Raw genomic sequence first — 25,796 nt, 5'->3', positions numbered from 1 at the left:
TTCCTCTCTTGTCTTTGGCATGCACTGCAAAGGGGGTGAAAGGACCAAGTGAAAAGCAGTGCACTGATTTCACCTGTGATTGCTTCCTCCTTCAAATGAATTCTGGAGCATGCCCCCTGGCAGAGGACTGGCTCCACATGTCTATGTTTCCCACCATCCAACAAAAAGTACAAAGGAAAGAGAGACAACACTTCAACATATAGATAATCATGGTTTTCTCTTTTAATATTTTCATTTACAGTTATAAAAATAAATAAGGCAGGTCAGTCTGGTGCAATAATTCCTGTACTGAAAATAAAGTTTTAACTTAACAATACTTCAACAGGTGTGATGATGTGGGGCGTGGTGGGTGGGCAAACAAATATGGGAACGGCATTTAGCAGTCATTAACAAATCTTTGGGTGTACCCTTTGCACTTTAAAACATCTCTCAAAGGAAGTCCTCTCAACTCAAGTTGGCCTTCATACAGACTGCTTAAAAGGCTGGTGTACATATAACCGTGCAGAGAGAGAAACCACCTTTAGCAATAACACGATCCTTCTGCAGTGTGGAATGCAAGATGTGCCACCTGCTGCTTTCCCAAAGATTCCCTCCATTGCGTTAACACAGCAAAACCTAACTCACAGAAGATAATAAAACAGAGCCAACCCTGGCGTGCCCAAAACTCCAAGTGCATCCCTGGACAGCACTGCCTATTTATTGATACCCTGCACTTATTCCACGATGGGCCTGGAGTACATTAGGTTCCCAGGTGGTCTTCAATTCAGACACAAACTTGATGCAGCATCTTCAGAGCACAAGCCCTGCTTTATTCTTTTCATCATGCTCTCTATCGCACATGAGAGGCTAGTCAGCAGGCAGGGCTGTGGAGAAACTGATGCAGGTTTTCTGTTTTCTTCAGTTTGTGTTTCTTTTTAGAGGGACATAGAGTGAACTGGTTCAATGGAGTAATGGTTTAATGGGTTCTTTGTTTTTAATGCTCTTAAAAACAAAGGAGCTACGTGGTTCCTAAAAGAGGAGAGAAGGAAAACAGGCACAACGGATAAAAGATTCCAAGTAAGTTCACGAGAATGCAGAGAAGAGGGCTACATCTTTGAGTCTGGGCTACAATTTGATAAGGACATGTTTTTTGTGCTGAAGACCCCAAGTTCAATTCCCAGCATATCCAGTTAAGGTGGTGAGGGAGACACACACACCCTGGTTTGATCCCTGGAGAGCCACTGTTGTTGTAGGCAAATACTGAGCTACGAAGACCAGTTGACTGACTCGGTATAATGCAGTTTTGTGTGTGAAATGTTACATTTTGGGATTAAGTATAGAATCCTGAGACTGAAAAAGATGCAGACTAAAAGTTGCCACAGAGGACAAACCTTAAACTATGCAAGGCAATATTGCACATTTAATGAAATGGAACCTTGCAGACAAAAATTGCTTTTCAAAGCTAGCAGTAAATTTCAGTTGGTGACGGTGGCTCAGGACCCTGAGCTTTTTCTGCCTTGTCCAGGGAAGACTGGAAGACAGCTGTCAATAGGATCCAGGTTTCCAATTCAAGAACTATATATATCTAGGCACATTAACACAGGGCTGGCGCCATCTGTCATGCACCCTAAAAGGGGGAGTGAAACATGGCCAGGATGTCCCCAGGAAGATGCACCAAGCTTTCCCCATGGGGCTCTTAAGACACTTCCATGTAACCAGCACAGCTGGAGCCTTATGCAGTGTGCCTTTGAAAACATCCAACACTTGCTTTGTGATGAGAATCTGCTATGAACCCTCCCACCCCCCAGCCAGCGTATGCAATCTGTTTCCTGGAGGCACCTGGGCAGTAAAAGGAAGGCAGCCTTTATCTAAAGTCAGACAGAAGTTGGAGAAATTTGCTGGGAAAAGATTAGATGTGGCAAGCTCAGTCCGTGAGAAGAAGAAGATGCAAAAAGATTGCCACCTTATGGCCTTGGAAGGGTAACAGCTTTGCAGAATACACCAGCTGCATTTGCACCTGATGTGAGAAGCAGCCTGCTTATACTTTAGGCACAGTAAAAAGAAAATATCCAGTTAGGCAAATGGATGCAGGTGCCCAATTTGCATATCCGGCATAAATCTTAATCTGGTGACTGAATAGAGAATCAGACTTACATGAGGCATTATACCTGGTCAAACCTCAAGCTCGGTTGGACAATTGGTCCATCTGGCCTTTGGCATCATCTATCCTGATTAACAGCTGAGTCTCAAGCAGCAATTCTTCCAGTCACCTTCCAAATGTATTTTTAAAAAGCTGAAGAGGTACTGCGGAGAAAACCTGGGACCTCATGCTTGCAAGGTGTGTGCTGTGCCGCTGAGCTATGGCTCCTTTGCCCGGCTGCTGTGGCTCTTAAAAGAGGGAAGCTCCTTGGAGGAAAGGCGGGAAAGCCAAAGGCAGATTGAAGGCTACATCTTTAAAAATGGAAAAATCATTATGCATAACCCTAAAGTCCCCACCTCAGCTGTGCAGCCACTCTTCCCAGGGTGGATACATGTGACTTGAGCCACTGAGGCTGAAGCAAATGCAAAGTGGCTTTTTGTGTTTGTGGGGAGAGATGCTGAACACAGTACACCAAGTTAGTCTTTAGAAGCAGAGCCTCTTAACTAACTGCTTCTGGTTTCTTGAAGACACAATACAAAACTTAGGAATGAAAACTGATGCTGTAAGCACACAAGCACACATCACTCCTTCCCAATTTGGATCCAAAACCCAATCATCATGCTTTTAGTGTCTGGAGTGACATCTGACAGTTCCAATTTGTTAATTACATGGATGTGCCCCCTGATCGATCAAGGGCACACATCTGTGGTCTTCTATCACAGACATTTTGAATTCTTACTCTTCCCTTAATTGTTTTATACAATCTCTGCTTTGAAGGGCAAAGTGCAGTCTTGGGCTTGACTATCTGAGAAAGCCTTATGTCATATTCCTGGAAGTGGGAACTACACAGAGATCAATGCAACCAAATGATTAGGAGATCAGATTAAGGCTGCCCAAATGCACATAAAATAGAAAATGATCACTTACACCTTTGTTTACCCTGTGACTACAGGGTAAAGCTAAAGTGGATGAACATTAAAACTTTATTTGGACTTTCAATTCCTTCACACAATTAGAACTGCACAAGGGAGAAGAGACGGGGGCTGATGACTGACCCCTCCCCCTCCAACCTGCCCCACACTCACTCCAATCAGTGCAAGGAGATCTGCGCCAGCAGTGGGAAGAGGACTTGCCCTCACTGCCGTCCGTCTTCAGCACTTCGCTTTGGTTCTCTCCCCTGGAGAAGACAAGGAGCAACAAGCTGTAAGCCATCTAGCCAGGTGAGAGGACCTCTTCCCTCCAGACTGGTTTTTGCTGAGGCTCCTTGGAATGAAAGAAGACCTGCATAAGCAGGTAGGATTTTCTTTTTGCTCTGTACTTACTTGTTTACATCAAAATTATTTCTTTTGTAATACTGAATTTATTCTGTGTTTGCTAAATTTATGGTTTTTGCCCTATTTTAATTTATTGATGTTTTGTCAACAGACTTCTCTCCTTCACCCCAATGCTTTGTTCTTGAACTTTTATTGCAAGCCACTTTGGGCAAAGCTCACTGTGGAAATGGAGCATGCAAATAAACTCAATCAACCAACCAACCAACCAACCCCCATGTACTGGAAGAGCCTGCAGTGGAGAGCCTGCTATATCCTGTGTGATTTAGGATCTTGCTTGTCATGAATGGTCACCCTCCAGCACAGGATGTGAAAGAGAGAAGTGGTGTTAGCCAGCACCTACTCAACTCACCCTCTTGTAATTCTAGTTGCCGGGGGGGCGGGGACGGAAAGTCTGATTATGACTAAACCAACAATTTGGATTAGTTCTGGAATATATCTGAGTCTCTCTCTCTCTCTCTCGGGTTAGGCGATGAGCCTCTGGTACAAAACATGGAAACACTGAAGCATTATTTTACAAAGTCAAAACAAAAAACCCATGAGTGTAAATACATTACAGGCCTAGACACGTGGCTATACATACATTTGCAGCTTAGCAAAGAGTTCAGTTGCTAACAGGTCTTCGTTTACAAATCTTGCTTTGGGAGACCAGGAAGCACCATTGTCCACAATCTGTCCTCTGAATTCTCAAGGATAATTACATCTTCAAGCCAGTCTTAAAGGCAACAAGCTATTCGACAGAGGAACCAAAAAATGTACACCAACAATTTCGGTAAAAGTAAGAAAAGAAGTTGTAGTAGTGTACTTAACCCTGTTTGTGTGCAAAAACTGGATATGTTAAGACAAAATGAGGAACTGACAGTATAAATGACAGCACTGGCAAAGTCCTGAGAGAAAGAAATACAGAGAATTTCTGCTCTATACCAGAACTGTACATAGTGGAACAAAATGGGTCATGGGGATGGTGCCCTCTCTTCATCGACAAGAATCTTCTGAATAATATCCATGTACTTGACCAAGTAAAGCATCTAGGAAAGGCCACTTGAACTTGTGGAGCTTGTGTGGAAGGCTGCAGCTTGCTCTGTGGATACACCTGTCTGTTCCAGCATCGTCTTTGCCTGGGTGCAGATGAACTCCTCATGAGAATCCATTGCAGCCTTGATGGACGTCAAAGGACGCCTTCCATGCTACAGTGCTTCCCTCTTGCTTTAAAGAGGATTAGACAAAGTCACGGAAGAGAAGGCTGGCTGTAAGCAGCTGTGTTTTATCCTCCACTGCTGGAGGCAGCAGGATTCTTAAAACAGGTTGCAGGAAATCTCAGGGGGTGGGGAGAAGATGCTGTTGCACTCAGGCCCTGGCTGTGGGGTCCCCACAGGCAACTGGTTGGCCCCTGTGAGAACAGGATGCTTTGACCTGATACTGCAGGGATCTTCTTATAATCTGTTTAGACCAACAATCACCAATAAAGTGCAGAACTCCACAAAGGAAAGCAGCTTTAGCACAGCTGCTGCCTTACAGGCATCAGAAGAAGAGGGTTGGAACAGACAGATTATTGGCCGGCTGAACCTGTCACAGCTCAGAAGCAGGCTGAAGGCCAACATGTTAATGCTTGGAGCCTTGATGTGCAATTGGGAAAATCAGAAGCTTGGGAATCAAAGAGCAAATCACTGATACAGATTAAACGGCTTATTTTTGTATGGCTGAAGAGGGTGCAGCTGTTTGTCCGGAAAGAGAAGAAAAACATATACATGAAACAAGACAGCAGACATTTCATTCAAGGGTGGGTGGGGGGTCTGGCCTGGAGTTTTCATTGCAGTCCTGGATCTGAAGAAATGACACTGGATTTCCTTGCTTTTGGAGGAGGAGGGGGAGGCCTGACTTCCCGCCTGTTGGGCAAAGGTGGAGCGACCTGTAACCACACAAACACACACATAGATTGGCAAGTAAACAACAAGCACACCCATTCTCTGTATTGCTTCCCAAGGTTAATAGGACCCTGCTGGATGTCAGGAACTTCTGGATTTGCATGCAGCTGCCCCATGTGGTGAAATCATTGAACTGCAGCCAGCAGCCTTCTTGGTAAAGAGCCTTTGGGACTGACTCTATCCACCCAGTCTGGCCGGCCACTGGATCCTTCTAGGAAGGAAGCAGGGGGGCCAACTTGAATAAAAAAATGGGGGGGGGCAGATAAGCCCTGCCCCCACACAATCAATCACATGGCAGAGTGCACCTACACCATTTGAATGGCAAAGGCCATTAACTTTTTTGGGGCCCCGCCCCCTCAAATATTTTGTTGGGGGGGACCTAAGGGACCTCAGAGCCTCTAGGAGCTGGCTGCTATGGCAGGAAAGAATATCAAGGGCTTCCTGTTCCAGCTTGAGCTATGCTAAGATATTTGCCCAAACACACAAAGGGTTAAACTGTGGACACATGTCCCACCCCCAACTGCTCTTCAGTTCTTCATGCAGTTAGACTGAGTTTGAAAAAGAGTTTTAAAGCATGTTCAATACAACACACTTAGAAAGCTCCCCTCAAGCAGGAACCCTGGCTCATCAAGGTTTCCAGTCACAGGGAGAGGTTCCAAGTGTGTTCAATTAAATGCGCTTTAAAACTCTTTCCAGACTTTGATGTTTATTGTGCACAAGGGTTTCAGGAGCAGCTAGTGCACCAGGAAGCATTGGGAGCTGGAGCTTATGTTCATTGCCCTCCTTCAGGTAAATGACTATTGTCTGCACCGACTGACAGCAGCTTTCCGGGGTCTCAGGTCGAGGTTTTTCCTCATTAGCTACTATCTCAGGAACTTGTGCTGCTTCAGATATTGTTAGGTTGCATCTCCCACCACACTGCCTGTTGGCATGCAAGGGGGAGAAGGCTATCAATGGTTACTAGTCATGATAGTTATCTATTACCTCCAGGATCAGAGGCAGTTTGACTCTGGATACTAGTTGCTGTGGAATGTAAGAGCCCTGCTGGGTTAGACCACAGGCCCGTCTGTCCAGCATCCTCTTCTCCCAGGGGCCAGCCAGATGCCTATAAGGGCAGCCTGCAAACGGGTCCTCCTGAGTGCATCAGCTCTCTCCTCACTTATGATTCCCGAAATCGGTATCCTGAGACATACTGCCTCTGATGCCAGAGGGAGAACATGTCCTTCACTAATTTGCCCAATCCACTTTTACAGCTGCCCAAGCGGGTGGCTATCACTACTTCTTATGGGAGTGAATTCTATACAGTGGTACCCCGCAAGACGAATGCCTCGCAAGACGGAAAACCCGCAAGACGAAAGGGTTTTCTGTTTTGGAGGCGCTTCGCAAGACGAATTTCCCTATGGGCTTGTTTCGCAAGAAGAAAGCCCATAGGGAAATCTTCGGGGACCTCTTTTAAATGCTGGTGGTGGGGAGCAAAGCCTTTCCCACCCTCCGGCCTTCAGAAGAGGTCCAGGAAGGCCGGCGGGGGCCGAAAGGCTTTGCTCCCCACCGCCAGCATTTTAAAAGCAGTCCGGGATAGCAGGGAAGTGCTTCCCGCTATCGCGGACGGCTTTTGAAGGCAGGCGGGGGGGGGCAAAGACTTTCGCCCCCCGCCCGGCTTCAGAAGATGTCCAGGACCTCTTCTGAAGGCGGACGGGGGGCGAAAGTCTTTGCTCCCCCCTGCCTGCCTTCCCGGGAGAGCGGAGAAAGGCAGCGCGTTTCTCCGCTGTCCCGGACGGCTTTTGAAGGCAGGCGGGGGGGGGGGGCAAAGACTTTCGCCCCCCGCCCGGCTTCAGAAGATGTCCAGGACCTCTTCCGAAGGCGGACGGGGGGCGAAAGTCTTTGCTCCCCCCTGCCTGCCTTCCCGGGAGAGCGGAGAAAGGCAGCGCGTTTCTCCGCTGTCCCGGACGGCTTTTGAAGGCAGGCGGGGGGGGGGCAAAGACTTTCGCCCCCCGCCTGCCTTCAGAAGAGGTCCAGGACCTCTTCTGAAGGCGGGCGGGGGGCAAAAGTCTTTGTCCCCCCTGCCTGCCTTCCCAGGGGCTTTTACATCGCCCCGGACAGCGGAGAAGTCCTCCGCTGTCCCGGGCCATTTTAAAATGCCGCCCTCCGCTGTCCCGGGGTTTTTTAAAATGCTGGGGGTGGGAAGAAAAGCCCTTGTCCCCCCCCCCCAGCCTTCAGAAGAGGTCGGGGGACAGACTGTCCCTGACCTGGTCTGAAGGCGGTTTCCATAGGAACGCATTAATTGATTTTCAATGCATTCCTATGGGAAACCGTGCATCGCAAGACAAAAAACTCGCAAGAAGAAAAAACTTGCGGAACGAATTAATTTCGTCTTGCGAGGCACCACTGTAGCTGGACTGCACTGTGCAAAGAAGTACTTTCTTTGGCCTGTCCTGACTCTTCCAACATTCAGCTTCATTGGATGTCTAACACTGGATGAAGAAGAGCAGAAGAAGAAGAGGGGTACTGCACAGGTGCCCTTGCTTGTGGATTTCCCAGAGGAGTCTGGCTGGCCATAGGGAGAACAGAATCCTGGACTTGATCAGCACTAAACTGGCGGGGTGGGGGAGAGACTCAACACAGGGCTGCAAATTTCAGCAGCAACCCCACATCTCTGCAACATTCAGTGCCCAGTGAGAGCAGATATTCCCTAGGCAAAAAAGAAAAAGAGAGAACTGTATACTACCATCCCCTTTCTGAGTAGAATATTTCCAACCACTCTGGTGGTTCCAGGAAATGAGCCAATGGCCTCGCCAAAGACACCTTTCCATGCAGTACCACCCTAAGAAGCCCCTGGGGAAATTTGCACTGCTGCCACTATATCACATAACTCAATCCAAAGTATGTCACTTTCCATTTCCTTACTCTGGTGGTTCCAGGAAATGAGCCAATGGCCTCGCCAAAGACACCTTTCCATGCAGTACCACCCTAAGAAGCCCCTGGGGAAATTTGCACTGCTGCCACTATATCACATAACTCAATCCAAAGTATGTCACTTTCCATTTCCTTACCTCTGCGGAGTTCCTTGAGCTGCTATTGCATTTGGGTGGAGGTGGGGGTGGAGTGCTCTGCAAGTTAAGAGTCGCTAATCCATCTGCCTGCAAAGAAGGAAAGCCTAGAGAAAGAGAGAAGAAAAAGACAGGCGGGTTTAAAAAAAGGCAGTGGGCGAAAGACAGGAAACTGCCTTGTGCTTTCACATACACACACACACACACACACACTTTAGCAGGTGATTCTGGACAGATGTGTCAATTTGGAATCCCACTTGCAATTCCCCAGCCCTAAATGTCTCAGAAGTTTTGTCTGTGCTCGTCAAATGAATTTAAGCGCATGTGAAAAATGCACACCTGGGACAATGGGAAAGGAAATCCAGAATGACACCAGAAATGTCCAGTGGGGGTTCCTTTCTCATTGGACTTCATCCCTCACAGTTTCCTGAACTCTAACGCCTAGTGATGGAATGAGAATGTCATCCAAACTTCAGAAAGAAATTGTGAACTGAATCAGGTCTGGGCTGGCCTTTTGAGTTTATGGTTCATTTTAAGAACCATGGGATTAGGAAGGGCTGGGGGGGCCCTCTTCTATTTAGCTTTGGAAGACCTAGGTTTGCTGGTGGGGGAGGAAGCAGTTTCTAGCCCTCGTGGCTAGAGAAACATGTTTGAATTGGTGATGGTAAAACCATGCCAAAGTGGTTCCCAGCGTTGAGCAACTTCGTCTGCAGACAGGGATGGGGAACATGTGGCCCTCCATGTGTGGCTGGACTGCAATTCCTATAATCCTGGACTACTGGCCATGCTGGCTGGAGCTGATAGGAGATGGAGTCCAACATCTCGGGGGCCACCAGTTCCCCATCTCTGGTACAAAGAGAAGAAATGTGTAAACCCCTTGAGGGGGAAAACTCACTTTACCAACACTCTGCAAAATAAAACACAGATGTGATCTGCACAACGTACTTTGGGTTCTTGGCGTTTTGGGAGTAGTTGGCAGTGGGCTGAGAGGCGTGGCCTGCTGCAGTGATGAGCCCTGAAGTAGCGACAGTCTGCTCTCCCCCAGCTGGAGACTCTTCGGCCTTGGTGCTTTTCCTGATGCATTCTGCAGTGGCGGAAACAGACCAAACAAGCAAACAAACAAAAATTGTTGAAGGTGCTGGTGGCGACACTATGGGCATCATGATGTTAGCTACTCCCTGTCAGGAGGCTTTGCAATGGTCTAGGAAGGCTCAGTGCACAAAAACGGGCTACTGAGGGGCAATATATCTTCAATAGGCTAAGGATTTGCAGCCTATTAATCAGGGATGGGGAAACCTTTTTAGCCCAAAGTCCACATTCCCTTCTGGGCAATGTGTCATTGGTGGGTGAGGTTCAGTGTCAAAAAGTCGGTGCAGCAACTTATTTAAATTTTTACATTTGTAGGGTAGACTACAGTCTACACCAGTGTTTCTCAAATGTGGGTCTCCAGTTTTTGTTGGACAACTCCCATCATTCCTAGCTAGGAGAACCAATGGTCATGAATGACAAGTTTGAGAAACACTGGTCTAGACATATTAAAGTGAGAGGTTTCTATACTCACCACTTTCTATCCTCTACCCAAGTAAGCAAGAAGGACTATCATAGTTCAAGGACACATTCCCATCAGGCAAAAGCACTTGAGTGGGACTGATCTGGGGAGAGTCCTAAGGGCCAGACAGAAATGCCCCCACACCTGAAGTTGCCCACCTGCCATCCTACAGTATATTCACAGTAGACAGTAACAGGTTTTCAGAACATTCAAAGCCAGGCAACTGAGGAACTAGGAACAACGGAGCTATGGCCCTACAGATGTTTTTGGACTCCAACTCCCAGAGGCCCCAGCCAGCTTGACTAATGATCAGGGATGATGAGAGTTGTAGTCCGGCATCATCTGGAAGGGCCACAGTTTCTCCATCCTTGGACTGCACCAAAGAGGAGAAACACAGAGAAACCACAACTGAGAAATTCAGTCTATCTCTATTTGCTGTCCAGATGACTGAAGATCCAGTGCAAATACCAGTGGTGCAAATTAGGTTTCCATGATCATCCAGTTAGTGATTGTATCCCCAGAAGTCTTGCCTGGGAGTTCAGTACATGCGATCAACCTCGTGAAAGGCAGGAAAGGTTCACTGCTACGCCCCATGCCTCCCCAACACTATAAATGCATTTGGGAATATGTCTTCAGAATGGCAGCCTGCCAACCAACAGGTTCTTCCTGTGAGTTGACAGTCTGAGTGCTCAGGGTTCCAAGCTTACACTGGACAAATTACTTGCAATCCAGCAGGGTTTCCCACTATAAATACCCCCCCCCCCCGCAAAGTGCAGACAACACTGGAGAGGTTCTGGCTCAGAGTGACACTTTTCAGCATCACATGATGTTAAACCTGGGGGTAAAGGCAAAAATACAGAGTATGACTTTTAACAAAAGTTTACAGTGGTGCCTCACAAGACGAACGCCTCGCAAAACGAAAAACTCGCAAGACGAGAGAGTTTTCCGTTTTTGAGTCGTTCCGCAAGACGAATTTCCCTATGGGCTTGCTTCGCAAGAAGAAAGCCCATAGGGAAATCTCCGGGGACCTCTTTTAAAATGCTGGCGGTCGGGAGCAAAGACTTTCGCCCACCGCCGGCCTTCAGAAGAGGTCCTGGACCTCTTCTGAAGGCCGGTGGGGGGCAAAAGTCTTTGCTCCCCCCTGCCTGCCTTCCCGGGACAGCGGAGACTTCTCTGCTGTCCTGGGCGATCTTAAAATGCTGGGGGGCGGCAGCGAACCCTTCGCTGCCGCCCGCCAGCATTTTAAAATCGCCCTGGGACAGCGGAGGCTTCGCTGCCGCCCGCCAGCATTTTAAAATCGCCCCGGACAGCGGGGGCTTTTAAAATGCTGGCGGTCGGCAGCAAAGCCCTCCTGTCCCCGGAGCTTGCAGGGCGGGAGGTGGGGAGAAGGGCTTTTCTTCCCACCGCCAGCCTTCAGAACAGCCTTCTGAAGGCTGGCGGTGGAAAGAAAAGCCCTTGTCGTCCATCCCCCCCAGCCTTCAGAAGAGGTCGGGGGACAGACTGTCCCCGGACCTGGTCTGAAGGCGGTTTCCATAGGAACGCATTGATTGATTTTCAATGCATTCCTATAGGAAACCGTGCTTCGCAAGACAAAAAACTTGCAAGAAGAAAAAACTTGCGGAACGAATTAATTTCGTCTTGCGAGGCACCACTGTACATGGTTTTTCTTTTAACTCAGTGATATGACAGAGAGCAGCTCTGCATGCTGTAGGAAGTAAGGAGTGGGTGTTTTTCATGGGTAACACATAAATGGGCAAAACTATATACTTCTAAGTGGGTACCACTTGTGCAGCTTCCCACATGGAAGGTGTGAAATTTCATCTCAGAAGCTGGAAAGGCAGAGGTGTGATTCATTTGCACCTGCCTTTTGGGCACTTCCTGTCACACCCAAAAGCTACAGCCAGAGATCTGGATTCTGATTGGGATTTGCACATCAGAGAGAAGGATGCTAACTTGTCCATCTCCCTGATGTACCAGAGTTCTGTGTGCAGAGATTTTTATTATTGTGCTTTTGTATAGAAGAACATTCAAGCATGCAAATTTCCCATCTGCAGGCTAAAGTGGTATTGTGCAATGTTAGTGAGAACTGAGCCTGAGTTAAGACTGCTGAAATGGTAATGGCGCTGCCTGATACTTAAGAGTGGTATCTGAGCACAGGTCATGGTAATGTAATTTGCAGCCGTGTGCTCAGAGTGGCCAACACAATGTAACCAAATGGAAAGCCTTCCTTAATGTGATCATCAAATCTTCCACTATCTGAGCCTCTCCCGGTTTTTAACCATGACATAAGCAGCATGCACAGCTAACAGAAAATGACAGAAGCTCCCAGGGGGAATTTCATCATAATTATCACTCATTTATTTACCATGTTGGAAGTCAGCTCAGCCTCCGGCTCCTTCTCTGCAATGACCTGAGATTTGCTGAGGCTCCAGTCCTTCCGCCTGAATTTATTAGTCCGGTTCTCGCCATCATCCTTGGCCGGGAGCTCCTCCATCCTGGAGGATGTCAAATTCCTCCTTTCCACCAGTGGTTCAAGAATAGATCTGTAGCCCATATAGGAAAAACAAGCACAGATTATCCCATCTCCTCTTGTCAGCCTGAGAAAACATCACAACTGTCCCCTGGAGACATGAAGCACTGGCAGTTTTGCCCTCCTACAGCCTAGACGGCAGATTTGCCAAAGTTCCTTTCAAGGACAGAGGCTGTCCTTGTGACCACTTACAGCAAAAGTTGCTAATGTGGTGCCCATGGGTTTAATGGGACCCTTGAGGTCTTCCCCTGGTGCCCATCAACTATCTGACTCCCCGCCAATTCAATGCACTCTTTGTCACGAGGTGGCGAGAGGAAGGCAGCCCTGTTTAGGGAAGTTTTTAATATTTGTTGTTTTATTGTATTTTTAACTTTTTGTTGGAAGCTGCCCTAGGTGGCTAGAGAAACTCAGCCAGATGGGCGGGGTATAAATAATAAATAATATTTATCTATTTCTCCCTCTTAAAATATAGAACTGACAGACAAAGTTTGGAAGAGTGTAGCTCTTCCCTGCTTCCTTTTCCTTTGCTTTTCAATGCTCTAATTCTGTTGAATCCTACTTTAATGAAGATCCCTTGGGAAAGTGAATTGTGTGTGCGCACACTATATTCCTGTCTCTCAGGGGGCTGATCCTGGGGAAGGGGTGAAAGAAGTGACCAGAGAGGTGGTACCCATGGTAGTCCTAGAAAATCCAAATTTGCCCATGAGCCTAAACTTGTTGGTGAATCCTGACTTAGTGTACTAAACAGCATCTCAAGTGTTCTTCTGTCAAAAGATAGGAGAACACTTATTTTATCCTCTTATGAGGTGGTTTCCTGCTCATCTTAGAGACCTTTTTGAGGTTCTTCCTTGAGGATAATAATAAATATATTACTAAATAGGTGAGTAAACATCTCACAATTGTTTATTCCAAGCTGGTCATTAATAAAATATTACAATTCTGAAGCTGTTAATTTTGTATTTTATCTATTGGTGGATTGACCCTAATAAATACTAGATTGGATTGATTTCCTACAAGTTCACTCACCCATCTGATCCTGGTCTGGAGGAAGTACTGTCTGATGAGGTAGAGGATGTTGATCCCACAGAGGAAGTCACAGAGGTAACTGAGAGCCTCCTCAAAGTGGAGGACATGATGTAGGGCAAAACCACTGACCCAGACCTGCTCTGCTTTCTCTCCGTCAGCGAAGAAGGCTGTGGTTGGAATATAAAGAGGAAAAGTGCTAACTGGGCTTTGGAAAGGAGGGAGGAAGGTGTCCTCCTGGCTCAGTGCCCTAAATCCACCTCTGTTGGAAAAGCAAGTCAAGTCCTAACAGGAGAGAACTTAATTGCTCTTTTTGTGCTGGCTCCACTTGGGGCTAACTGGTATGAAAAGAGCTTTTAAACATTCTGCCTTGCTTGCCAGGCAAGACCTGCTCAGGCCGACTCTGGAATGCTCTTGTGGGAAAACCATCGACTTCCTGCAAGACTTTGTGCAAGCATCTTGAGCCTTAGCTGCCCTGTGCTCCTGTAGGAGGAAGGGTGGAAGATAAGCATGGTAAGTAGCTCTGCTTGAAAGGCCAGCTCCATTGGGCCTCCTATTCCTTGACTGTCGTTTGGTCACAGCTATTCCTTAGGCTGCCTCAGGGGGAGAGATGAGAAGCAGGGCCTTTTCCACCAGCATGACTGGAAGACCAGCTCAACCAAGCACTTCCTGTCCCTGAACTATTTCCATTCCAGCTGGTTATTATAAGAACAACTATTTGACTTTTCCACATTGATGTCTGAGTCTGGTTTTTTCCTTTTCCCTCTCTGGCCCTTTCCCTTGTGTCTTTTAGACAGAAAGCCTGCAGGCATGGGGTTGTCTTATTTTGACTGGTTGTGTGTTACCAGACCTGCCTAGCCTTTTTTGGCTAGAGAATGGGGTGCAAATTTTCTAAAAATAAATAGTTAATAAAAATAATAAAGAAATAAAATAATCCTGTTTTGGAATTACAGTGGTACCTCAGGTTACAGATGCTTCAGGTTACAGACTCCAGAAATAGTACCTCAGGTTAAGAACTTTGCTTCAGGATGAGAACAGAAATCGTGCTCCGGCGGCGCGGCAGCAGGAGGAGGCCCCATTAGCTAAAGCGGTGCTTCAGGTTAAGAACAGTTTCAGGTTAAGAACAGACCTCCGGAACGAATTAAGTTCTTAACCTGAGGTACCACTGTACAGCTTAACTGCACATCCCTCCAGTGGTAACTGAGCTATCTGGCTGAAGGCCTTTCAGCTGCACTTTTCTATAACTAAATTAAAAACAAACTGGTAGCTAGGCACTGGGATGGTGACTGCTTTCCAGGCAGACAGGTTTAAAGGTTGCCTTAATAAAACAGGATGCGACAGTTACCAGAGTTATCACACCATAGAGCTTCTCCACTTTCTCCCTCAGCTCCTTGAAGCAGGAGGTCAGTCTGTCATGAAGAGGCTTCAGCTGCTCTGTCAGCTTCTTCCCATGAATCCGAATCCCTTCAGCCAGCAAAGGCATCTGAAAGAGGGAACCAAACACATTGGATGCCCACATTTCGATGTCAGGAAGGCCACTCTCATTTCTCAGCCCATACCCTTACCAAGTCAGCCCATTAGCACTTCTAGCCCAGTATGGTCTACTCTGACTGGCAGTGACTCTCTAAGGTCTTCTCCAGCCTTAGGAAGCCTGCGCTGTAGATCAGTGGTAGAACACCTGCTTTACATGCAGAAGGTCTCAAATTCAATTCTAGGTGTCTGCAAGTGGGACAGGTGTCCCCAGCCTGAAATCTTGGGACAGCCAGTGCCAGGCAGTGTAGACAATCCTGAACCAGATGGCCTGACTCAGTCTAAGACAGCTTCCTATGTTCCCAAGGTCCCAGGTTCAATCCCTGACATCTTCAGGTGGGGCTGGGAAAGAACTCTGTCTGAAACTTTGGAGAACCCTTACCAGTCAGTCCTGACCTGGGGTGAAGAACCCTTTTCTTATAAAGGGCCACTGATCTCCAGGGAGGACTGCAGAGCTTTCCCTCTCTTTGTGCCCCTACATCCCTTCTTTTTATCTTACATACACACACTTGCACAAAGCAGAAGAGGAAGAGATTCCATGAAGGCCCAGTGTGTAGGAGAACCAAATTTTGCTTAGGACTGCATAAAATCAGGCCTAGGGGATTATGCAGCCCTTGGGCTGAAGAGACTCCACCCGATATATAGACAATACTGAGCTAGACAGAGCAATGTCCATGACTTGCTATAAAGCAGCTCCCTCACTGCTTCCCAGCAGGTACCTGTAAAGCAATCAGTTGCTTGAGCAGTTCAATCTTATCTTGATCTTCAGGGTGTTCTTGAATATATTTCTCTGTGAAAAAGGCCTGAAGGGAGAAAAACAAAGAACAGTTGAGATGTGAATCTTAATCTTTTTTCCTTGGTTTAAGGCAACAGGCTTTCAAGCTTTTTGAGTCCATGGCTCCACTGACCAACTACATTCTTGCTGCAGCAACCCTGTGGGGAAACACGCTCCAAGCCTCAGAAGCCCGGTTATGTCACCCCTTGCCTGTAGAGTGGGCAGCCCCATACCTCTTAGAACACCCTCCCTGTGCAGTGTTCCCTCAGCCTCCTCTCCTCTCCCCTCTCATTGGGCAGCACCCTTCCCCCTGCCCCAGAGAGAGCTGCCTCCTCACCCCACCCCACAGGGGCCTGGAAAGAGGATGCGAGCACAATTCAAAGTGTTGGTGCTGACCTTTAAATCCCTAAACGGCCTCGGTCCAGTATACCTGAAGGAGCGTCTCCACCCCCATCATTCTGCCTGGACGCTGAGGTCCAGCGCCGAGGCACTTCTGGCGGTTCCCTCATTGCGAGAAGCAAAGCTACAGGGAACCAGGCAGAGGGCCTTCTCGGTAGTGGCTGCCCTTCCAGCAGATGTCAAAGCGATAAACAACTACCTGACATTCAGAAGACATCAGGGAAGTTTTTAACGTGTGATATTTTACTGTATTTTTGGTTTCTATGGAAGCCGCCCAGAGTGGCTGGGGAGGCCCAGCCAGATGGGCGGGGTATAAATAATAAATTGTTGTTGTTGTTGTTGTTGTTGTTGTTGTTGTTGTTGTTGTTGTTGTTGTTATCCCCAGTTATCACTAATAGAAAAGCATTAGTTTTTAGAAATGTGATTTTAAGAATTCCTTTGAGCTCATCATAGACCATCTCCCAGTATCTTGGGGCATATTTGCAGTGCGACCACATAGGTATGAAAGTTCCCTCAACCTCCAAACATTTGCAATACAGTTTGGACAGACTTTTGTACATTTTAACAAGTATACTGGGCATCAAATACCACCTGTAAAGCATTTTTTGTATATTTTCCTTTATCAAATAGCAAGCCAAAAAGTTGATATTTTTGTTCCATACTTTTGTCTCCCAAACTGAAATTTCAATGTTGTGTCCAATGTCTATAGCCCAGTGTCTCATTACGGCCTTGACTATTTCATTTTTGGTTTCCCATTCTAGTAAAATTGTATAAAGTTTGGATATTATTATTTTTTGTTTCCCAATTTCGTTTCCACAGATTCTGATCCTTATTTCAAAAATCACTTTTTCTTTATCTTTTCTGAAAACCTCATTTAATTGAAAATATTGAAACCAATCTGAGATCCAGTTTTATACCTCTTCTTTAATTAGTTCTATAGTACCCTCTCTAAGCTCAAGGAGGTCCTTGTTTGTATCCGTTCTTATTCATGTTTAATTGTTTTTAACTGCCACTGCCCTAATGGGGGATATCCACCGGGGGGTCTTCCTTTCTAGGTGGTCTTCATATCTTGCCCAAACGCTATATAGGTTCTTTCTTATCACGTGGTTGTGGAATCACTTTAGTTTAGTTATAATATAGGTAAGCAAGCCATCCATACACCATATCAAATCCTTGTAAGTCCAGAGTATTTACATTTTTCAGGTCCACCCAATCTTTCATCCAATACAAGCAAACTGCCTCATAGTACACTTTCAGGTCTGGGAGCCTAACCCCCTCTTATTTACATCTATCAAGATTTTGCATTTGATCTGAGGCTTTCCCCCCTCTACTAGGGAAGGGCTTATTGCTTGAACACAGAGCTTGAACACGGAGAGGCAGTCTGCAGACATGCTTAGAGAAATGTGTCCAGAGGAAGTGTGGTAACGCCAGGGATCCACATGCATTTGCATTAGCAAAAGGATCGAAACTAGTTCTACTAGTGCCTTCTGTTGCTCCACCCATCAGTATTTCCCTGCTTTTTCGAACCCTCTTGGTACAGGGTTATTGCAAGCCAATCTAGAACAAAGTCCAGGAAGATCTAAAGTGATCTCTCACAGAGATACCAGGGTCCCATAGCAAGAAGCAGCAGCTTAGCTCTTACTCCAAATGTACCCCTTTGAGTCCTCTCAGATATGGGGAAAATTTGCTATTTTCTCCTAGATAGAACAGTAAAGCATAATGTTTTGGGGCAGTGTTGTCAAGGGTAAAGCCTGCAAGATTCCACTGACTATAAACCCAAATTGGGGGCACGACAATGAACAATCCATCTTTAGACATGCATGTGATGAAAAAACTGGCTTTTTGCTATCGTTTAATGGTGAGCAAGTGGGGACGCGGGTGGCGCTGTGGGTAAAAGCCTCAGCGCCTAGGGCTTGCCGATCGAAAGGTCGGCAGTTCGAATCCCCGCGGCGGGGTGCGCTCCCGCTGCTCGGTCCCAGCGCCTGCCAACCTAGCAGTTCGAAAGCACCCCTGGGTGCAAGTAGATAAATAGGTACCGCTTACCAGCGGGAAGGTAAACGGCGTTCCGTGTGCTGCGCTGGCTCGCCAGATGCAGCTTTGTCACGCTGGCCACGTGACCCGGAAGTGTCTCCGGACAGTGCTGGCCCCCGGCCTATAGATGTGAGATGGGCGCACAAACCCCAGAGTCTGTCAAGACTGGCCCATTAGGGCAGGGGTACCTTTACCTTTACCTTAATGGTGAGCAAGGAGGGTGATCTGCTCCAAAGGTTGATTCCTTGTCCCCAACATTAAACAAAGGGTTTAGATTATGATTATGGCAGCCCACAAAAACCACACTCCCTCCACAGAGCGAGCTGAGAATAGGAAACTGTGAGCAAACACCCTGACGACTTCCAGATGTGGCCACAGCATTTCAAAGCCTTAACGGCTTTTCCACTTCTGCAAATCTCACTTCCATGCCTAAAATAGAGTAGAGCCAGCTCAAAATACTCCTTGGTTGAAAATGGATTTTAATCCCATTTTAAGCATCTGAAGACTGTGTCTTGCAGCATTCTTATCCGAGGACATCTGTACTGACTCCAGCACATTGTAACTAGAAATAGCTAGAGCTCTCATTGGGGATTATGGACTTCACAATCTATGGAGTATCATCACTGCTACTTTTGATCCCTACAGTGGTACCTTGGGTAACAAACACCTTGGGTGACAAACACTTTGGGGTACAGACTCCACTAACCCGGAAGTAGTACCTTGGATTAAGAACTTTACCTCAGGATGAGAACAGAAAAAACACACACTTTACCCTAGTATATGCATTTTTGTACTCATTGCCTGGAGATCTGCACTGCAAAAATTGAAAAAGTGCATGTCAAAGGCAGCTATAATATAAGAGAGAACAGAAAAGTGCAAATTAGGTAAGTCTGCATTTGAATTCTAACTGAGTTAAATTTCTTCACCATCTTACCCATGACTAATCTCTACACCTTTCTAGCTTCCATTATTTTTAGTTCTTGCCAAAATATTCAGAAAAACCTGCAATACTCTATACTTATAGCCCACTAAGTTATTTTTATACTAAAGTACATGAGCTCTTTTGCTCTCCAAAGTGTAAATCTCATCCCTTGATTCTCACTCTACTTTTTTTGGTAGTTTACACCATGGTCCCTTTCAAGTTAAATAGCTTTTTATCTATTCTGTATTAATCTAACCATTCCCTCAATTTTCAGATGTTCCGGTTGTAAGTACCATTACTTATATAGCCAGAGGGCAAAAGGTGAAGTAATCCCAAGGTGTGCAGAAACACACAAAAAAGCTTTAGGAAAGGACTCTTAAAGGGGAGCAGAAGACAAACAACCCAAAGAGGACTAAAGATGCTTAGCAGCCACATAATGTTGTTTGTTAGGTGTGGGGTTTTTTTGGGGGGGGGTGGCATTGCAAAATGTGGGGAGAATTGAATGCAGCAGCTAGAATTCTGAACAGCAACATTCTATACTGCAACATTGTTGTTGTTACCCACAATAAGTGTGCATAGAACAAAAATACTATTTCTTCTCTCTGTTTTTCTTCTTTCAATCAGACAGCGACATGGACAGATTCACCCATTCCTGCTGCAAGGAGTGGGCAATTTTTGTTTCTCTCACCTTCTCATTTTTTAAAATCTTAAATTCAGTTCCCCACATTTTCACACTTCTTTACTAGTCAAATGAAAGTCTTTATGAAAATGCACCAGCACTTTAATGCAAATTTCTTCTTGCATATTTGTATGCAATCTTCCCTGCTGCACATTTCGGCAAAGCAAATCCCTCTGGATTAATGTGGTTTTGTAGACATTAACTGGATGAAGAACTGCACTGCACATTTTGGGAAGGTGCAAATTTTGAAGGATAGCTGTGTTTCAGTTTGTGCATTGTTTCAGAAACTGCAAGCTAGGTATGTTGGCTCTTAAATGCAAAATGCACTTCACACTAATCTCTACTCTGCAGCGACAGCTGACCTTCTCATAATTGGTGTATCCACCCATGACGGCCGGATCGACAATGCCATTCAAGAGCATAGAGAGAGGGTGAACAGGCAGGGTGCGGTCCCAGGCGTGCTGTTGAACACAGTTGCTGATTTTCTCATTTGTCAGCTCCATCGTTTCAATGGCATTCTCCAAGGGACTTATTTCCTCCTGAGAAATGCAAATACAGGAGAGTTAAGGCCACATCTAAAATGAACTCTTCAGTGCAGGTCAATGCGTGCCCAACTTTCCAGATCCATATAATACGCCATGACTTTTTCCTGAGTGGTGTTGTCCACACTATGGACCATAACTGAACCTCTTTGACATGATACAGTGATCCATACGGGAAATCATCCCAAAGTAAAAACGGCAAAAATTATCACATGGAAAAAGAGGGCAGTATTTTCAAGCCCAGTCTTTGGCATGGGGTTTTTGTTTCGTTTTGCACTTGTCACAAAAGGTTTCAATTATCAGGAGAGGAAACACCTAATAATGTGAAACTTAGGCAGCATAGTTTCAGCTTACGGACTGTATCATCTCAGGAGGACATGCATGCACTGGTTCTTAAATGCGGTGGAAGGGTGGGACACAGGGTTGACACCTTTCCCAGCCCTGTTCCCTCACTCAGAGTGGTAGCCAGAATGCCAGATTATGGAGATGTGAATTCAAGTCCCTTCCTAGACATGCAGCCCACAGGGTGAACTAGGGGCAGGCATGCTCTCTTTCTGCAATTCTCTTCTCTTTATCAGAGCCTACCTCACAGACTTGTTGCATTACTAAAAATGAGGGGAAACCACTTTGAAGAGGAGTGCACAGGAGGTTCTGCTCCTAGTGCAGAGATTTTTGCTGCATTCTGCAAGATATGGCTTTGATTTTGAGGACCACTAATCCTAGGTACAAAAATTGAACAAAGGTCCTGCAGAATGTATTAGAAATCTGATGTGGCAATTCTCTGCAGGCCACCTTATTTCCCTCACTTATTGAGTAGGATGGAACAATTGATCCATCATGACCATGATAAACTTTATGTATACACAGAAGACAGGGCTGACCCAAGACATTTTGGTACCTGAGGTGGACCCTAAAATGGCACTCCTCCTCCCCATCAGAGAAGAAGGGGTAAGGGTAAGAAGATCTACATCAGGAGCAGGTGAAGAAAGACACTGGGATCTGCTGCCCCTGGGGATCCTGCTCCTTAGGCGGTCACCTCACTTTGCCTCATGGGTGGCCTGGCCCCCGATAGGGAGATTAATTAAACATACAGCCAGGGAGAGGGGAGTTCCTTGTAATTTTCAGGGCAGCTGCCTAAGTTGCTGAGGACAATGACATAAACAGCAGGAACAAATGACAGGGGGCCTGATCTAGACCAAGACCACAGTGGGAGTGGGACAAAAGATTTAAGTCATCTAAATCTCCATGCCAGGGTTCCCATTCAGATCCAACTCACTCACCCCTTTCTGTGCCTACAATTCACTTTCAAAATATTGACTGCAATTGCCAACTGTGTGAATAGTTTGGCCCTTGGATGAAGAGGGATGAAATCTTCCCTTCAGTTGCCGGTTGTGTCAACTGTCTATTCAGATCTTGAGTGCCAGCATGGCACAATGGCTTAGCGTTGGACTTGGTGCCTGGGAAACTAAGAGCCTGGGCCAATCATTAAGCTTTCCATCCTTACCCACCTCACTTAATTGTCACAAAGAGGATGATGATGGGGAGAAATCATGTGTGCTACCCTGAACCCCATGAAGAGGAAGGATAAAAATGCAGTGAGGAAAAAATTAACATGCATCCTCTCAAAAGCTCACCACTGCAACCTGTTTGACTTCAAACCACTTGAGGATTCCTGGGAAGGAATAGGCAGTTGTGTAGGTGGTCCTCTCGATCCACATAGTCTGGAAAAAAGCAAAAGTCAAAGTGGAGGCAGTTACAACTTCTAGCTGGGGTTTTTTTTGGAAAGGAATGTAGCTCAGGGGTAGAACATGCAGTTTGCAGTCAAAGCACTCTAGGCTCAATCCCTGGCATCTCCAGGTGGGCCTGGAAACGACTTCTGACTGTACCCTTGGAGAGTCATTTGTAAGCACTGTGGACTTGGGGTGGACAACCTTTATTCTGTTGGGGGCTGTGTGCTGGCTGTGAGTACGGCGAGAGGTGGGTCCAGCTATCCCTTTCCTTCCCTTCTTTCTGTGCTATCCTTATTCTTCTCTTTCCGTCTCTCTCCATCCAGCAAACCAGCAAACTGCTGGGGAAGGGACAGGTGGCTTTTGCCAGAGGTCTTTAGTTGATCACTTGCATAGGGCTTTGGAGGATGACATTAAGCTGAGAGCCACAGGCAAACCAGGGTTGCAGCTGGCCACCCCTGGCAAAGACAGCACTGAGCTAGATGGACTCAGCATGGTCTGCCACAGAATCACAAAACTTTAGAGTTGGGAGGGACTGTGAGGATCATCTAGTTCCACCCCCTTCAATGCAATGCTGAATATGCAGCTGTCTCATACGGGGACTGAACTTGCAGCCTTAGCATTATCAGCACCATGCTCCACACTTTCGCTTGCCCCATGCCTAGAAGCCATGGGTCCAAACTTCTTTCCATTTGCCCCACCACTTCCCCTGAGGAAACCCAGAGTTTTCCTCAGAAAAACTGACAGACGTTTGTTCTGATTCAACAGTAAACAGTGGGTTTTCCCAGGGAAAGCAGTGGGGCAAGTGGAGGTGTGGATGAGAACTGCAAGGCAACAAAACCAAGAGAAAGAAGTAGAACCTCAAAGATTGCTCCAAAGGATGAAGGACTTACTGCAAATTCATTCTCAGGATCTTTTTCTCCTTTTCTGAATGGCCGGGAGTATCTGAATTGTTGCACTTCATTGGATCTATAGAAGCTAAAGCAGTAAACAAGCAGATCAGCTCAAATCAAACCACAGGCTGCATTTCCAGTCACCATCCAAAATCTCACGGTCTGACACTATTATTTATTTTCATTATTGTAACAATTTATTTCTACATTATTATTCTGTTTATTTATATCCAGCCTTTTTCCGTGACAGGGACTCAAGACAGTTTACAGCATAAAATAAAAACAGTTACAGTGGTGCCTCGCAAGACGAAATTAATTCGTTCTGCGAGTTTTGTCTTGTGATTTTTTTCGTCTTGCGAAGCACGGTGTCGGGAAAGTTTTGGAAAAGCTTCAAAAATCACCAAAGTCTTTAAAAACCTCAAAAAAGGCTACCACACCGCGTTCTATGAGTTGCTCCTCGAAGTCAAGTCGCAACTGCATTAACGGTGTTAAGAAAAAGGAAACAAACTTGCAAGACGTTTCCGTCTTGCGAAGCAAGCCCATAGGGAAAATCGTCTTGCGAAGCAGCTCAAAAAACAAAAAACCCTTTCGTCTAGCGAGTTTTTTGTCTTGCGAGTTTTTTGTCTTGCGAGGTACCACTGTAATGGCAACAACTTGGTACCAGGTTACCTCCAGGAACCTTATATACTCCTGCTGGGTCACTTCAATCATCATGAAGGACACTCTTAGCTGTGCCATAAGCTCCAAAGTTTCACCTTATGTCCACTAAGATCAGGGTGTTTGTTGTGATAGCACCAGAGCAGGTCTGGATTAGCCCTAAAGCAGTGGTGCATTTGAACCAGGATTGGGGGAATGGAGGCATATAGCTCCACAGGTAAGAAGAGGAATGGAGAGAGGTTGGTGCAACTGGAGCTTTACACAGCATCACAATGTGGCACGGGTCTTCTAAACCTGACACAAAAGTAAGTATTGAGCTGTTGCTGTACTTCAGAAAGAAAGTACAGGCAAGCCAACCCGTGACTGAAGCCCAGTAATAGTACTTGTTTCTAGATGTGCAGAAAGGGTTGATTAGTCAGGAAAAAGTGGTTACTTTAGAATCTGCTCTGGAACAGGCTTGTCCTTGTAGTTTGGTGGGAGGTTCATTACAGGTTTCACTATGAAGCACTGGACATCTGTGTGGTGTGCGTTAAGGACAAGAAATAAGAGGAAACATCTGCTGAGAGCATCGAGGTCAGATATCCAAATCATGCCCTAGCTTAATATCCATGTCAGGGGTGGAGAACCTCTTGCAGGCCAAGACTGCGAGGGTGTGTACAAATGACTGCTGCATTTTCAGCTGCTAATGTGTACATAGCCTAAGACTCCTACCTAACTCCTACCCCTACCCACTGCTTTATATTGTCCAGCTTAGTCTCTAACCAGACTCCCCACAAAAGATACACTGCTTAAGAGACGTTTTGATCTCTTCTGTGGGTGGAGCAGTGCTGCTCAGCTTCTCAGCATTTGGAAACTGGGTCAGTAATTTCAGGTTGAAGTCTTCCCTCCTTTCATATTCCTTGCCACGGTAGATGAAGATCTTGTTCTGTGACAAGGATCAGACAGGAAATACAGTAGTGCTATTAAAGTTGCTAGTCTGGACAAATTCCCATGGCTCTAAATTGAGAACAGAACATACCTGGCAAGCCAACAAAATGGACACAAACATAAGCAATACTGCAGAAGGTCCAGATTTAAAGGACTTATTGATTCTGGTTTCATAGAGCATGGTCTATTTCAGTTGCTCTAATTTAAAAGAAGGGACCTTGGATCCAGCCCCCATCCCTACATCACCACTGGAACGCTCCTTTTCAGGGTCCCTCCACCAGCTAATGGTATCAAAAAGCCACCAGTAGTAGATCTACATCTGCAGATGTATCTGCAGGCATAGCAGAAGCCTTTGTGGTGGACATGCCATCCCACTGGTGAAGTTCTTCTCTGTCAGGGAGATGCACCCCCCTCAATTCCAACTCCTTCCAGCCAGTGGACCTGAGGGTTAAGTCTGCTCTGCTCATTGTAATCTAGTTTGCAGTCAGCAATTCAGATATCTGACATATTTTAAAGAGTTAATATGGGCCCATCATTGAGACCCCCATATCATTCTTACCCGCAGAAAGGAGGGGAATCCATGGCCAAAATACCCAACAGCAAAATACTCTGGTTGGGGTCTCATTGCCTTCATGATGTTCTCATAGAATGTGGCCCGTTTTTTCTGTGTATTAAAAAGAAGAAGGGTGGGTGGGCGCTGTTATACAAAAAAGTAATCTAATCAAGGAAAAGTGTTCAACCACATTTCAAGTTTAAAAAGCCACAGCCCACAAAGCTGGAAAGATCACCTGCTCCTCTGTGAAGCTGCCTGTCTTAACATAATCACAGGGGCTACTGGCATGAACATTTAGGAGGGTGGCAACCAAGGTAAAGTTAACGGTATCCCAACTTTGAAATACTCTCCACTGGGTTGTCTGCCTGGCACCTAGTTTAACGACTTTGAGGGGCTAGGTTAAGGCATTTCATTCATTCACCCAACTTTTAGTGATTAAGAGGTATCTGCTGCATGCTCTTCTGCTCTTTCTTATAAATTTATGGGATTAAAAAACCCAAAAACCCAAACCCATCAAAACTGGTTAAGCAAATCGGACTAATTCTCAAAATGCCAGTTGCCAAAATGCACAATATTCACAGCAGGGGTGAGAAACCTCTGGTCCAGGGTACAAATTTGGCTCTCCAATACTCTTTGT

General features: G+C 46.1%; 1 protein-coding gene and 1 long non-coding RNA gene across 3 annotated transcripts in view; both read right to left on the bottom strand.

Moving 5' to 3' along the window:
* Positions 1-198: 198 nt before the first annotated feature.
* Positions 199-25,796, bottom strand: part of DOCK5 (dedicator of cytokinesis 5) — a 143,765-nt gene continuing 118,167 nt past the window's right edge. The window contains exons 40-52 of one of the 2 annotated variants that reach the window (XM_083480330.1): positions 25,166-25,270; positions 24,463-24,604; positions 24,113-24,194; positions 23,023-23,107; positions 22,037-22,123; positions 20,223-20,399; positions 15,774-15,857; positions 14,870-15,007; positions 13,528-13,694; positions 12,337-12,514; positions 9,368-9,506; positions 8,426-8,529; positions 199-5,359 (exon numbers count right to left, since the gene is read on the bottom strand). In XM_083480330.1, coding sequence (XP_083336456.1) covers positions 5,258-5,359; positions 8,426-8,529; positions 9,368-9,506; positions 12,337-12,514; positions 13,528-13,694; positions 14,870-15,007; positions 15,774-15,857; positions 20,223-20,399; positions 22,037-22,123; positions 23,023-23,107; positions 24,113-24,194; positions 24,463-24,604; positions 25,166-25,270 — 1,590 coding nt within the window. In that variant the 3' untranslated portion in view covers positions 199-5,257. Of the gene's footprint in view, positions 5,360-8,425; positions 8,530-8,604; positions 9,244-9,367; positions 9,507-12,336; positions 12,515-13,527; positions 13,695-14,869; positions 15,008-15,773; positions 15,858-20,222; positions 20,400-22,036; positions 22,124-23,022; positions 23,108-24,112; positions 24,195-24,462; positions 24,605-25,165; positions 25,271-25,796 lie in introns of those variants that run through there. The other variant, XM_083480331.1, reaches the window with a different exon arrangement.
* On the bottom strand, positions 17,034-20,216 carry LOC310695835. Its single transcript, XR_014520265.1, has 2 exons — positions 18,454-20,216; positions 17,034-18,073 (listed from the first exon to the last, which is right to left on the bottom strand). It is a non-coding gene; the product is annotated as an uncharacterized lncRNA (long non-coding RNA).

This window comes from Podarcis liolepis (assembly GCF_965112155.1).
Source record: "Podarcis liolepis genome assembly, chromosome: 16".
Taxonomy (NCBI): domain Eukaryota; kingdom Metazoa; phylum Chordata; class Lepidosauria; order Squamata; family Lacertidae; genus Podarcis; species Podarcis liolepis.
This window is presented reverse-complemented; position numbering and strand designations above follow the sequence as displayed.